This window comes from Polyodon spathula, chromosome 12 (assembly GCF_017654505.1).
Source record: "Polyodon spathula isolate WHYD16114869_AA chromosome 12, ASM1765450v1, whole genome shotgun sequence".
Lineage (NCBI taxonomy): Eukaryota > Metazoa > Chordata > Actinopteri > Acipenseriformes > Polyodontidae > Polyodon > Polyodon spathula.
This window is the reverse complement of record NC_054545.1, coordinates 10,379,186-10,392,926: the sequence shown is the minus strand read 5'-3', so window position 1 is coordinate 10,392,926 and position 13,741 is coordinate 10,379,186. Positions and strand designations below refer to the sequence as shown.

At 33.8% G+C, this 13,741-nt stretch overlaps 1 protein-coding gene across 5 annotated transcripts in view; it reads right to left on the bottom strand.

Moving 5' to 3' along the window:
* Nucleotides 1-490: 490 nt before the first annotated feature.
* Nucleotides 491-13,741, bottom strand: part of LOC121324220 (RNA-binding protein Nova-1-like) — a 75,639-nt gene continuing 62,388 nt past the window's right edge. For 3 of the 5 annotated variants that reach the window (XM_041265858.1, XM_041265860.1, XM_041265863.1), the window contains exon 6: nucleotides 492-3,442. In XM_041265858.1, the coding sequence (XP_041121792.1) occupies nucleotides 3,365-3,442 (78 nt within the window). In that variant the 3' untranslated portion in view covers nucleotides 492-3,364. Of the gene's footprint in view, nucleotides 3,443-13,741 lie in introns of all 5 variants that reach the window. The other 2 variants (XM_041265862.1, XM_041265864.1) reach the window with 1 other exon arrangement.

Sequence of the window (13,741 nt, the reverse complement as noted above, 5' to 3'; positions counted from 1 at the left end):
TGTCCTATTGAACCACCTCACAATGTATGACTTCTTTAGAGATTCAATAAGTCAAATAAGTTCGATGAATTTTCATCCCCATGAACTTCTAGTATTGGACAGGTGGCATACAGTTGGTTATTAATGATGTAATGATGAAAGTGCCTTGAGAACATTCTTCGTTTGACCTTTCAAGTCATGCTAAATTATATAAGAATGTGTGAGAAAATTCTTAATAGATTCGTATATGTCCATTCTTTACCAAAGTCCTTGTCAAGACTACTGTAAATTATATCTGCGATTATTGCTTCTATCTACATTTAACTACCTATTTTTGTAATATCCATTCATTATACAGTAGGTCACAGGAAGATACTGTATTGTCAGTGTCGTCCCCCCCCCCCCCCAAACAATGTAGAATCCATTATGTGAATCCTATGGAATATATGTGTATTTATCTAAAATACATGATTAAGTCACTCATAGTTACAGTACACAACCCATTTTATATATGTCTATTTAAGATGAGTGGTGGTTAATGTAAAATAAAAGCTTATGTTTAACTCCTAAAGCTAAGTACCTGCTTCTAAGCAGAACTAGAAATTATTTGTCCCAAACTAGGGACCTATGGCTGTAGAACAGTCTTACTGCAACACCAGTTTCCAGTTTACTCAACTTGCTGAAATTCAATAATGAACAATCCCTTACAATCTTCATAAAGATTAAGTGAATATATCCTGATTATTGGCAAGCATGCTTCTTAAATTTCAATCAACCCCTTAAGTATTAATTAAGGGATTCCTACAATATTTGAATTAGTCTATTTGTCTTTTTAATTTTCCCTTGAGTCCAAAAACAGTTATGTAATAATATTTAAAAAATAATAATAATAATCTTTCATTTATGCAGGGGTATTAAGATAAATTGTAAAAGATTAAGTCATTGAAATGGATAATTCCCACTGAATGTTTTTGTACAATTAGTGAAAAGTGTACGTTTGTATAAGTAGTGCTGCTTAAAACCAGTTTGAGGTAGGCTATTACAGAAGGGAAGCCTTTTTAAATATTTTGACTATGTTGGGCCATATGTACAGAAACTGTAAAGACTGTTGTATGGACTATTTTGTGACAGTGGTCAGGATTCATAAATGACTCCCACCCCACACACATACACACACTCACTTACCATAAGACCAAGCTTCTATGCTAGGTTACGCAAGACTATTACTAACAAGTCAAAAACACGCCTTAAAGCTGTCCTAAAGTTTTGTGAATAGGGCCCATAGTTTCTGTTTTAAGCCAGGAGATAGGAATTGCTAGAATAGATGTACACGTGAGCAATATGAGTTCTTAATACAATCGCATGGCAAACAACCGAGGCAGCACATTGAAACAATGAAACGGCCAGTATTGGCTTCACATACTGTAATCTGCAACCACGCTCATGCTGGTGCCATGTAGTTCAATACACCTTCATTACTGCAGGATCCAAGATGCATTATTTTGTGGCTTGTCTCTCCATACTGCAGGGTGTTGAAATCAAACCTGCGTGCACTGCAAATTATTACCTCACGCCACCAGCTTTTAATCACCAACCAGGTTTTCCTGTATTAACCATTGTGAAGAATTGCACCTCAGTGTAGGATTTGTTTCATTTAAATATATAGAGCACACCCTCTTCTCATTTGTAGTGAAGTGTGAAAGGAAATGGCAGTGTTGCTGGTATGTGATGTGTTTTCAAAGCCAATATCTAAAGTCTCTCCATTTGCTTCCCACCTAATTAGCACTCATTTAACTGATAAGTAATTCCCTCGCACATGGTGAGTAAAACTATAAAGAAAACCCTAAGAACATTTTTGGAAAACAAAAAAAATGGCATTAATAAATACAGTTGGAGATGTAATTATAAATTAGGATGCACATCCCACTTTACTATTTATAGCAGCATCTGCTTGATTTTCTTTTGTACAGAGCCTCACATTATTACTCCCCATACCAATCTTATGTCAGTAACACTAATAAGACTTTTTCAAGAGAAAATAAAATGAGGTGTTATTTTCTAGGTGTGTCAGATCCAACAATTTTCTGAGTTAAGATTTTTTTTTTGCAGCAGATATTAAAGGAAACCAAAACAAGCCTATTCATTAGTTTGTTGATTTCCCAAGAAGAAAAGCTGGCTTCTCCATTCGCATATATAATCAAAAGTTTTGACTGTAATAACTGTAGTTTACTACATTGAATTTCAAAAGTGAATTTCAAAAATCAATATACTGTGGCTATGTGTGTATCAATATACATATTTGTGAAATTAATAATTGGTAGTTTTTTTTTTCTATCTTTTCATATTGCTAAAATGTGAGATGATCCATATTACTGCAACAGGAAGGCATATGTATATTTTGAGCCTAAAAAGAATTACAACATATCCTTGGTATCACTGGATTCATTGATGTTAATATCGTGGTTAATACTTTTCCTTTGGATAACAACATTTGTTATGATTTCAGTTCCAAATAAACCACACACCAGCTGTATTCAATCTCAATTTAATTAAAGTTTTACAGAACACCCTGCAGTGTTTACAAGAAATGCATTACTTTTTCCGGTGTGGTCACAAAGATTTTGTTTTTTAATCTTAACTTCAGTTGTTTTGATAGCTTTACTGTCATCATGAGGCAAAAATCAACTTTCACTCAAGAGCATTCAATAGGACAAAGATAGTTTCTGTTAGGCACTATGATGCTAAAGGAGAAACAGACCAATGTATGTCCAGCTGATTTAAAACTCATGAATAAAATCAGGTTTATGTTGAAAAATGTAAAAACACAGGATAAAGCAGCAATGGTTTCTTCTAAACACTGCATGGTATTCTGTAACACATTAAGGTTGCTACGAATGTTTTCAATAATTTTTTCATAGCTGTTTATCCTGACTACTCCTATAATGCTTTAAATGCAATACTTGTACATTTAAAATAATTATTTCCCAAAAAACATTGCTTCTTAGAAGTGCTCTCCTTGAAAAGTTCTCTTTTCACCGGGGAAATCCCCTTTCACTACTTGTAAGGCTCTTTGGTTCTTCTTTTCTTCTTTCCTTAACAATAGATCTTCCTTCTCATCGATTGGTGATGTAGCTTTTTTTAAAATTTTACCAACAGTAACAGCAAAGTCGTAAAACCTTACATGTGCAAATCCCATACTTATTTTTCCATTATATTTAGTCTTGCAGTCTTTGCACAGAACCATGCATGCAGATATTAAATTGCTATGTCTCTCCTTTTGATTTGCTGAAGATGTTTCATAGGTTCTGTCTTTTCGATATATTATAATGATGAATTGTCCTGTTTTTTTCCCCCCAGTACTCATTCACAGTGATCATTCTTACCGCTACATATAAAAATAGTTTGGAGAAAGCTGACGCCATACCTGCCTTTCAAATATCTTGCTTCCCGAAGCCATTTTGATCTGAAATGAAATTGCAGGAATCAATATTAGGAAAATAAAATGCAAAATTCTGTATTTTCATGATTATGGATAAAATAGTAACAATATTTGATGCCTTACCCCAATAGCTACCCCAAAACTGTCACCCTTTTCAATGAGTTCCCTTTTGAAGATGTAGTATACTGTACTTAAAAAAAAAAAAAAAAAAAAAAAAAAACACAAACACAAACAAAACAAACAAACAAACAAAAACAAAACAACACACAATAACAATAATCCAGGGTAGGCTGATAGCCTCTTTTGTTGGGAAATAAAACTATGTATCTATTAAAATGACTGCTGGGACAAGAGGTGGATATTTGTTTCTATTGTTTCTGCTGGAGATGCGTGGATACTGACAGAAGTTCAAGTCCACTGAGACTGGGATTATTATGCATATTAAACAGTGGTTCATGAACAGACAGAAATGAATAGACAGAGGTGATTATGACACATACAGGCAAAGTTACTGTAGAATGTTAACTTAAACAGCGGTCCTAACAAAGACCTAATACGGGATCACCCAGGTAGTCTAAAGAAACTTGTGAAACAACAAACAAGCCTAAAGAGATTCTCCATGTCAATTGTCACAATCGCAATAAATAGTCCAAGGCAATTAAGTTCTAGGTATTAAAACTACCACAATATGCAATTAAAATGAATGGGGATACACTGCTTAGCCACGGAACTATAGATAAACAATAATTTATCAAAACAGGTTCCAAATTATGATTATTAGAATTCACAGTGTCACGCCCTACAGTGTTTAAAATAAATCCATTGCTTCACCTTTGTTTTATCCCGTGTTTATCGCAGTAATATTATATATATATATATATATATACACACACACACACACACACACACACACTGACACACACACAAAATATTATATTTTTTTCAACATGAATCATAAATCAGATGGATCATATAATTCTCAACATTTACTCAGAAGCATTTTGGAGCAAATGTTTGTATTCAGTTTATGGTCCGTACTGCAACAATGCTGGTGCTCTAATTGAAATGAATAGAAAATTGTCGGGGAAAAAAAACAAACCCAAAAAAAAAAACATTGTAGGAGGATACACTACAGCGTCTAAAGGAAAATCTTTCTTTCATGGCGAACCCTCCTGAGTAAAAGTTGAGAAATGTATTTTCAACTGATTTATGACCCATGTTGTGATGACACATAGGATAGAGCAAAGGTAAGATAATTAGTTTTAGTTAAAGGGTGTTTGGTAACACTTAGTTTAGTCCTTTCTCTCCCTGAGGCTCTATATAGTTTGTTTTAAATCCATTTAGCTGTATAAATAGATACCGTAATCAGGAGTCTTGTTGTAATACTGCACAGAAGAGATAATGGCTTACATACAGGAGGAACCTTTCTATCAAGATGACCTTATAGAGAAGAAGGAAAAGGGATTTCTGTTGATGCCCAGACACCAGTCATTTTAGCCTAGTATATAATTTATTTTTCCATTTCCAGTATTTCAAACATCCATAAGGTAAATAAGATCTGCATCTTATATGGCAACACAAATCCTCCTGTATCAGTATATATTATCTATAAATACAGCTCACACTGAAATTAGGTTGACACACCATAACAAAGAGGCTGGACAGACTTTTTGTAATTCAAAAAACGTTTGAGTATTTCACTTTATATGATGCCTCTTTTCTTTAAACGAAGGTCTAGCTTATGGAGGTTGCATGTTTGAGTATGCCTGACAGTTGTCTCTGGTAGCATGTTGGTTACTATTTTGAATAGCATACTAGATGAGACGCTGTTGACCTAACCTTCATATCCCATTCAAAGTATTATACATCTCCTAAATCTCTTTCTATATACACACACGTGAAGAGACATTGATGTCATGTTGAAGTATTTAACTCACTTTCCAAATGCCAAAGATTTTTTTTTTTTCCTTTTCCTAACTTAATACCAAAAAGTCTGCTCCCCAGGTGAGTAATTTTAAGAAGGATTATCATGGAACAAATGCCTTTTTGAACATTGGTAGATACCCTCATACATGATAGAAGACCCAAATCATATCTAGGGAGAAGAACATCAATCAGTTGAACTCCTTTGTCTTTTCTTTTCCAGATATCAGTCTTTTTTCTTATCTCCAGCACTCCCTGGAGCTTGCTTTATTCCTTCTTTTCTATAAAGCAAGCCATGGATATTACAGCAAACCTGTACTGTATTGCACATAGTTGCATTACTCGGAGAGTCACAAGCAATATCTTACTGTCCACAGTCATAAGCACGAAGCACTAGCCCCCCATTGGTCCTTGTGGATATAATTGGATTCGACAGTGGGTATGGCCTTCATGATTCTTCAGAACATACATTGTCAGCTGTTCCTTGAAATTCATATGTCAGAATAGCCCTATTTATCTTATAGGACGTTTCAATTGTTTCTATTGTATTGTTATAGTGCACAATATGAGATCAATACAAATGAGTCACAAGAATGTCTCTGATGTATAATTAAATCAATGCCAATATCACTCTCCAAGTTTAATATCTGATCTCAGCGAGGGGAGGGAGTGGGGTGGGCTAGATTGGTCAACCAGATTAATCTATAAATGACCTGGTTTATCTGTTGCTTTGACTTGGGAGTTGAGCAGGTCATGTTGTTGCATCACTTTTTCACAGCATGTGGCATAAATTAAATGGCAAGCCAGAAGATAGCGCATCTCTTTTTCCATAGCTCTATGCTTGTTCAAGCATTTTTGTACAAGTCAATTTTCATGGTGGCTTTACATATTTTAATTTATTTTTCACTTACTTGCTTATCCTAGGCTTCATTAGTTTGATGTGGAAAGCTGTTCTTTAATTTGGCAACTTTCAATTTGCAATGTTAGACCGTTAACACTACATACCCAACAGCATTTCCCATCCCCCTTAAATTATTACTTATTTAATGTCAGGAGCTGTTATATTCTTTCCTTACTTGAAATACAAGTTATACAATAATGGGCAAACATGAATGGTTTTGTATATCATTTTCTTTTTAAAACTCAGAAAATCAAAGCAGCCATGTGGCCTCAATACAGCTCTTAAAACATATTTAATCCCTAGAGTGTAACCATTAAGTCCCCTTTGTCTCCCACTGGGTGTAAGCTTTACACATAAAAAAAATGACCTGGGTGTATGGACTGAAACAGAATATGATATACAAAGTGAACCTAAACAAGAAGATGAATAGATAATTAAGATAATGTAAAATGAGCCTTAGCTGCACATTGTTTCATACTGTTTTTACATGCAATATCATTAGTGTTTATGTACTCAATAATAATAAAAAAAAATCATGCAGGATATTATTTTTCTATTACCATACACTAAATTACCCAAAAGCTGTGAAAAACTATTTAGTTACTCACACTTCCTTGTTTTATTCTCCAATGATAGCCTACGAGTTACCACCTTCATATTTATACTGTATCACAGCTGATGGCATTACTGAAAATAATCTGGGCATTTTTCTGTGACAGTTTATAAACTACGTGACCTAAAGGACTCCTAGTTTATGACATTACATAAACACTAGATGGAATTATTTTCCTGTAACTCACTGAAGCCCATCTATTTTCTTTCTCTCTCTCTCATATACATGCTGGTTAACATTTGTTAGTATTTACATTTGAATGTGTGGTACTTAATTCAATTAAACGTAAATGTTGGCCATTTAAAATTTCCAGTACTTTTTTTGCCATTACACCTCTGCTTGCTGCTCACTTGAAGTATATATCACAGCCAAGTTTTCCCAAAAGGCATCATTAAAGCACGCAAGTGAAATATATTTTATTGATTTTATATTCTAACTTACTGACACATATTGAGTACACTGCTGTCAGCTTAAATAATTTAAGTCAGTACTATAAGCTATGAAGGCACAGGGAAACTTTCGGCATCTTGAGCTGAGGTGGAGAATGGAGTTTAGGGTGGATAAGTGCACCAGTTGCCAAATGGTAATAGAATTATTGCAACTACTCCAGCTATCAGCAGCTGTGCACAATCAGCGAGACATCACCTCACTGAAACGTGGCACACATTTAAGATATGTGCTGTGTGTTTAAGGGCAATGCATTTTCTTTTGCTAGCTTGTCTTGATGAATCTTTGCAGTGAAACGTTGGTGTAAGCAACTTATTATGAATGCACAGTTTCCATCATGTCACAAAGCACACTATATAATACAATACAATACAATTCAAACCCCAGATTTTAGTAAAGCTTGCAGAAACAGAAGCAGTCATGCTTGCCCTGTGTAATGAAAAAATCTACTCGGGTGAGAACTTACTGACAGCTATTTGACCTTTTATTTCTGGTAGCTAAAGGACTGCCGGCTCCTGCTGAATGTAAAAGAGGTTTAGGAGCTTTATGAAATGGAAGAGTAGAATTGAATATTTGCAATGTATATCACTCTACCTCAGCTGACAATTTGCTACAATACCTTATTTGCCATGGCTTAGGTAGGAATGGTATATGATGAAATGTCCTGGTTTATGATCACAGAAGACCTGTTTGAAACAAGTGCAAAGCCAATTGTTGGAGATTAATTAATCACACAGTATAAAGCCCACAGTTGATACCTTTGGATATTTTCAGTTTTTAAGTAGAGAATAGTTAAAGTTCTTACAATGACTTCTGGGAATTATTTGATAGAGTACATTTCTTTTGTTTTCTTCACAATTTAACTGAAGGAAAAGGAGCAGATGGATCCTGAAACACATGATAATGGACCCAGTGCCTCCAAGGAATGATAGAGAAAGAAAACCAGTAAGGTTCACAAGACCAGGATACATACGATACAGTATCATCATGTCACATATTGTAGACTAATGTGATGATTATTGTGAAGGAAATCTTTACCTATGCATCTGAACTCTCATTAATATCTTAATTTGAATGGATTGAACATGGTGAAAATGGTCCTCACTAATATCTGAACTCATTTGTTTCTGGGTGTAATTCTGGAAGATTAGGAAATTGTAGCTAATTGCAATGCAAAATGTTTGCCTCAGAACAGACCTATCTAGCACAATAAAAACAAATATGAATTTAGATAAATATAAGCAAGTTTTACAAGAATTTACTTTAGAATGGAAAATGGCTTATGGAATGCAAGAGGAATACAAAGAATATAAATGCATGAAATTATGGAGGAGAAACCAATTTAATCAAATAATGTCACAAGGGCTAATTGGCTTCTCTTACATTCTCTTTCCATTTGCACTTATTTATTTATATAGTTATTTACTGAGATTGACAATATAAGATCTTCTGCAAATGTGAAATTACTACTGTATATGTAGGTCAGATCACTAAACACGTCTTCAGCTTCAGCATCTGCTACTTACAGAAACTTTTTGCGTATGTTTAAAATTCCTGTAATTCCAAAAGCATTTAGTCAGTATGTGAAACGGAAGACTTTTGTCCAGGTTATTAAGTAACTTAAGAAGAATACTGAACAATTAGGTGAGAATTAAATCATCAGTGCATTACCAAAATAGCTCATTCAGCATTCTTCATAAGATATTTATGATAATTACCAGACTGGAATTTTGGTTGTCACGGAAATTAACCAGATACAAAATCAGCCCAGAAGGCCATCTGAGATTTGTAACAAAGTATCTGGTACATTCTGGTAATTTAGGAGATATTCCAGATGGAGTACTGTTAAATCTAACACACCCAGGTGCATTATATGAAGCAAGATTAATTTATAGAATAAGGAGTAATTAGTAAGGCTACTGAAATAATTTTACTGTTAATGAGTTTGATACACGAGGGACCCAGTGAAACCACTGTAGCAGTACATCTATCTGCAGTGGTAGTATGTTTAGTCAATCGTATAACTTTAGTGGTCATTACTTCATAGTCCTATTGCTTAGTCCAAACTCATTTTTAAAAAAATTATAATATATTATATATATATTATTATATTATTATAATATATTACCGGTACTCTTTTCTTTCACTGTGTTTCCATAATATAAGATATGAAAATGTAACACTTTGAATAAACTGCTGCATCCCCAGAAAGCAACATCTAGTTTTTGAGGTAGCTGCATATTCAAAATGGAAGTATAACATGCAAGCAAATAACCAAACTATCTTCAGAGGAAAAGGGGTGCATGCAGTAATATCGCTAATGCTGTAAAACATTTTACATAGAGAACTTTATTACCACCGGCATCCTTTAAGGACCTAGAAATTGGACACGATACTTAATATATGCATTCATTTGCTTTTATACATTTAAAAATTTTAAGAAGGGATTTATTGATATGCTCAGTTCTTTTATATAACAAGTCTGTTTTAAGATGCTATCTTCCTTTTTTTAAAAAATACTAGACAAATAGACACGGAAAATAATCTTTGTGTCCTATTTTTTTGACTGGAGAGGTACAGTTTTGTTCAATACTACATATTCCTGTATTTAATAAATACCCCCATTTCCCAACATCTTGGTAAGTGTATTTCATTTCACTCAAAGCTAACATTTAACTCTTTAACCTTGAGCACATTAACACAGCAGATCACCTCATAAGCAATACCGTATCAGGCTGATAACTATTTTAATTAATTTACTATACAAATGTCAGTTTCGTTCTGGACCATGTAAGACATTTCATCCATCAACATATTGTCAGCAAGTTATATTTATTATATATTTACTATATATTTAATATATTAACTCACTAGCCTATAAAGGCTATACAGTGAACAGTTTTATCAATGTATTAAATGTGTTTGACTTGCATACTGCATGGTATGTTTCTAAACACTATTGTCTAATACAGATAATTGACTTTAAAACAATGGAAATAGTGCCTAGAATGTGCCAAGCAATTTCCTACTGCAGTTAAAAACTAATAAGAATAATAAATACAACTTCTAGCATTTTGTTCTTCCAACACTCAGCTCAGCACTTTAATGTTGAACACTTTCAATTAACCCAGGGTAAAAACCGAAGTCAGCTAGAAAAGAGAACATTTAACAGTAATGGCATAGACTGGAATCCTACTATTTCTTAGAGAATGCATGCTTCAGCTGTGAGAATTGTAATGTTCTAGGCTCCTGTTTAGCTCAATATATTTGATTTAACATTACATTTGATTTTATGAATGCTTTTACTGTTGCATGTTCCAAACCTCCCTGTGTCTTCCCAGGACAATACAGTAAAATAAAAGGTTTCTCTCAGTTGCGTTATCCGATAAACACAATAAATCAAACATATAATTTGATAGCATGATGTTACCAGAAAATTATCAACAGACATTTCCAATAAGTCTTTGATTTCTTGAGAAACATTCTCCTGCCTCTCTGCCAGCCACTGTAACACTCTACTTCAGTTTAATTCAGTTGGTATGGGTGTGCAATGAGTAGCAGTTGATTGGTTTAGAAAAATGTTCACGAGAGGAGAGAAATAATAGTATTACAATGTAGGAGTCATTTTAATTGTAAAGTAAGTCCTGGATTAATAAGTACATTTTCTTTTTTAACCCACCTTCCAATATCTAAAGTCCCCAGAAAAACTCCTTGTGCATTTTTGATCACCAAGGTGGAAGGTATTATCCAAAGATTTTACTTTTTTTTGTATTTCTCTTTGATTTTTTGTGTTGCACTACAAATAAACTAGAAACAATAAAAACGTCCTGTTCTCAACCCTCTACATAATGGACTGCAGTTTGGTGCTTTGTTTTTTGGGAACTACTGAAGGGTATACCGACACTGAATTAGAAGTTTAAATACAGCTCAGATTATCAGTTGTCTTATTTTGAAGGGTATTCGATCAATTAACAATCACAGGGTCACTGGTTCAAACCACCATCGTCTCCACTATATATTAAGGTAGTGTCAGTCCCAACGCTGGAGTCACTTGGTTACATTGTAATTCTAAATGGCTAATAAATCTTCAATAATATCAAAATATCTTCAACAATTGTGTTCCTAATGCAAATCATTTAGTATCTCCAGAAAAACAAATAACTTGTTCCATATGCCATAGCAATAACATTAAAACACTTTCTAAAGACTTCCTGCTTATCATTGTTTTGAAACCTATCACTTGAATGATACATATAAAATCCACGTGTTTTTTGTGTTTATTGCATGAAGTTAATTAGTTAATGTATACTAAACTATTTAGAACATAACACAAATGTCAGCTATAATATATACTTTTTATATCCCAGGCCCACGAGCAGAGCGCTGTTAGTAATCGCTTTAAAATTGTATTTTGTACACATGCTACAATTAACTAACCATTAACAATTGGGATAACTATAAAATTGGAGAACTGATGTCTATTTCAAGGTGTTATAATGGATTAATATTTTAATGTGTTGGTGAACACTTTGTAGGACCCTTTGGGTTGTTAATCTGTTTCACATTATTCCATTCAGTATTGTTCTGAACATTATGGTTAAACACACCTCTGTATTACATAATCGGCTTGAACCACGGGCCTATATGCATGTATTTACCTATTAGAGGGGGGAAAATAAAAACAAATACATGTTATCAAAATGATATATACATGTTTCTTTTGTTGGTTTCTGTACAAGGTTTAAGATTTAGGATTTAACACATACATAATTGCTTGGTTTCACAGACCCAGATTAGCAATAACTCTGGACTACCTTACCTTAGGTTACTTCAGGCAGGCCAAGATTAGAGCAAAATTGAGAGATCACAATGGACTAATCATTGAAGCATGACCTATTAGCAAGGAAGTTATAATGAAAGCCTGAAACTTTCAGCTCATACTACCATGATCAATCACTGTGGACACCAAAATACACCACATTTATAAATATTCTTTGCCGTTTAAAATATTGGAAAATGTAAAACTCCGTACAGTGTTGTTCACTGTAGTTAAATTAAGAAACAAAATTATTTTTTAGCAAATTGCTGTGGAAATAGTGGGTAAAAAAACCCTTTGTTATTCAAATCCAGCAAAAAAATTCTATCAAATGTATTGTAAACTAAGCTAAAAACATATTCATTGAATGTATCATATGATTACAATTACACACATTTAAAATTATAATTTGGGGGAGCTATTGTATAATTGTAATATTGCAATAGCTGCCCAATATTAGGATTACATTAAACTCATACTCTGTATTAAAATTCATATAAAATGTGCAACGGACCATACTCAAATTTACATCAGCAAAAAAAAAAAAAAAACACTTTAATTATTCCTTACAAGTTCTGCAAAGACATTACTCTTGCACATAGGTAATCAAAGCACTGTTAAAATACTAAAATCTACCATCGTTATGCTTTCATACTGTTTATTATCAATAGAAAAATAAATCTTATACAATCGACGTCGTACACAAAAAACTGGGATGTTTACCAGATCCTCTATAGCACCATTCACACAACCATGAGGTAAACATTAATTACAAAGCACTTTCTTAGAAAGCGAGATAAATATAAAACAGGAGGTTCTGACCTCTGTTAAACAACTGAATGTGATGGAACTGTCTAACTCAACGGCAAGGTAGCCTTGTGCATGATTGCGTGGCACATTTTGTTTAAGGTTTGTTACAGATGTGATGGAAAGCTGAAAAGGAATCAAAAGAAGCAGAAAAATAGCTTAGATCTGTTGTGAGCAATGAATCGGAATGAGCCGTTAAAAGGGTTAGAATTTATTGTTGTTTCTGATTTTGGACTGATGAGAGGAATGGATCCCACATTAAATAGGGGTGGCGCTGAAAGGAAAGCATACAGTGCAAAGTCAAGATTGCCTTGAAACTATCTATAATGCTGCAGTGCTGCTAGGAAAGATCCCAGTGATGTAGAGAAACTGTACTATTAACTAATTGCAATTGTGCAGTGCTGAAAGGACAGCTCCCAATGCTGAAGGAGAGATCTTGAATCTAGAAAGAGGTGTCCAATCTGTATGATAAACAGCACGCTCCGTCTCAGAGCGCCCATTCAATCTCGGTAAGTAAATGAAATATTGATTGAAAGTGACCCTGAAACAGAATGTATTCAAAAACACAGAATGCTGCAGGACTGAGGTAATTCTTATTCAATGCATTCACCAGCCTCCATATGGCAACCTGAGTCTATAAATAGTTACAATTTATAACATGGTTGGATTTTGTATCAAAAGCATTCTCCCTCCTTTCATTTGAAATAGCTGAATTGCTTTTTATTGTTTGCTTACTGCTGTCCATTTTGAAGGCATACTAATTGTTTAAAGTATAATTTAAGTGTTATTGAGAGGCTTGCCTTTTTAAACAAAAGC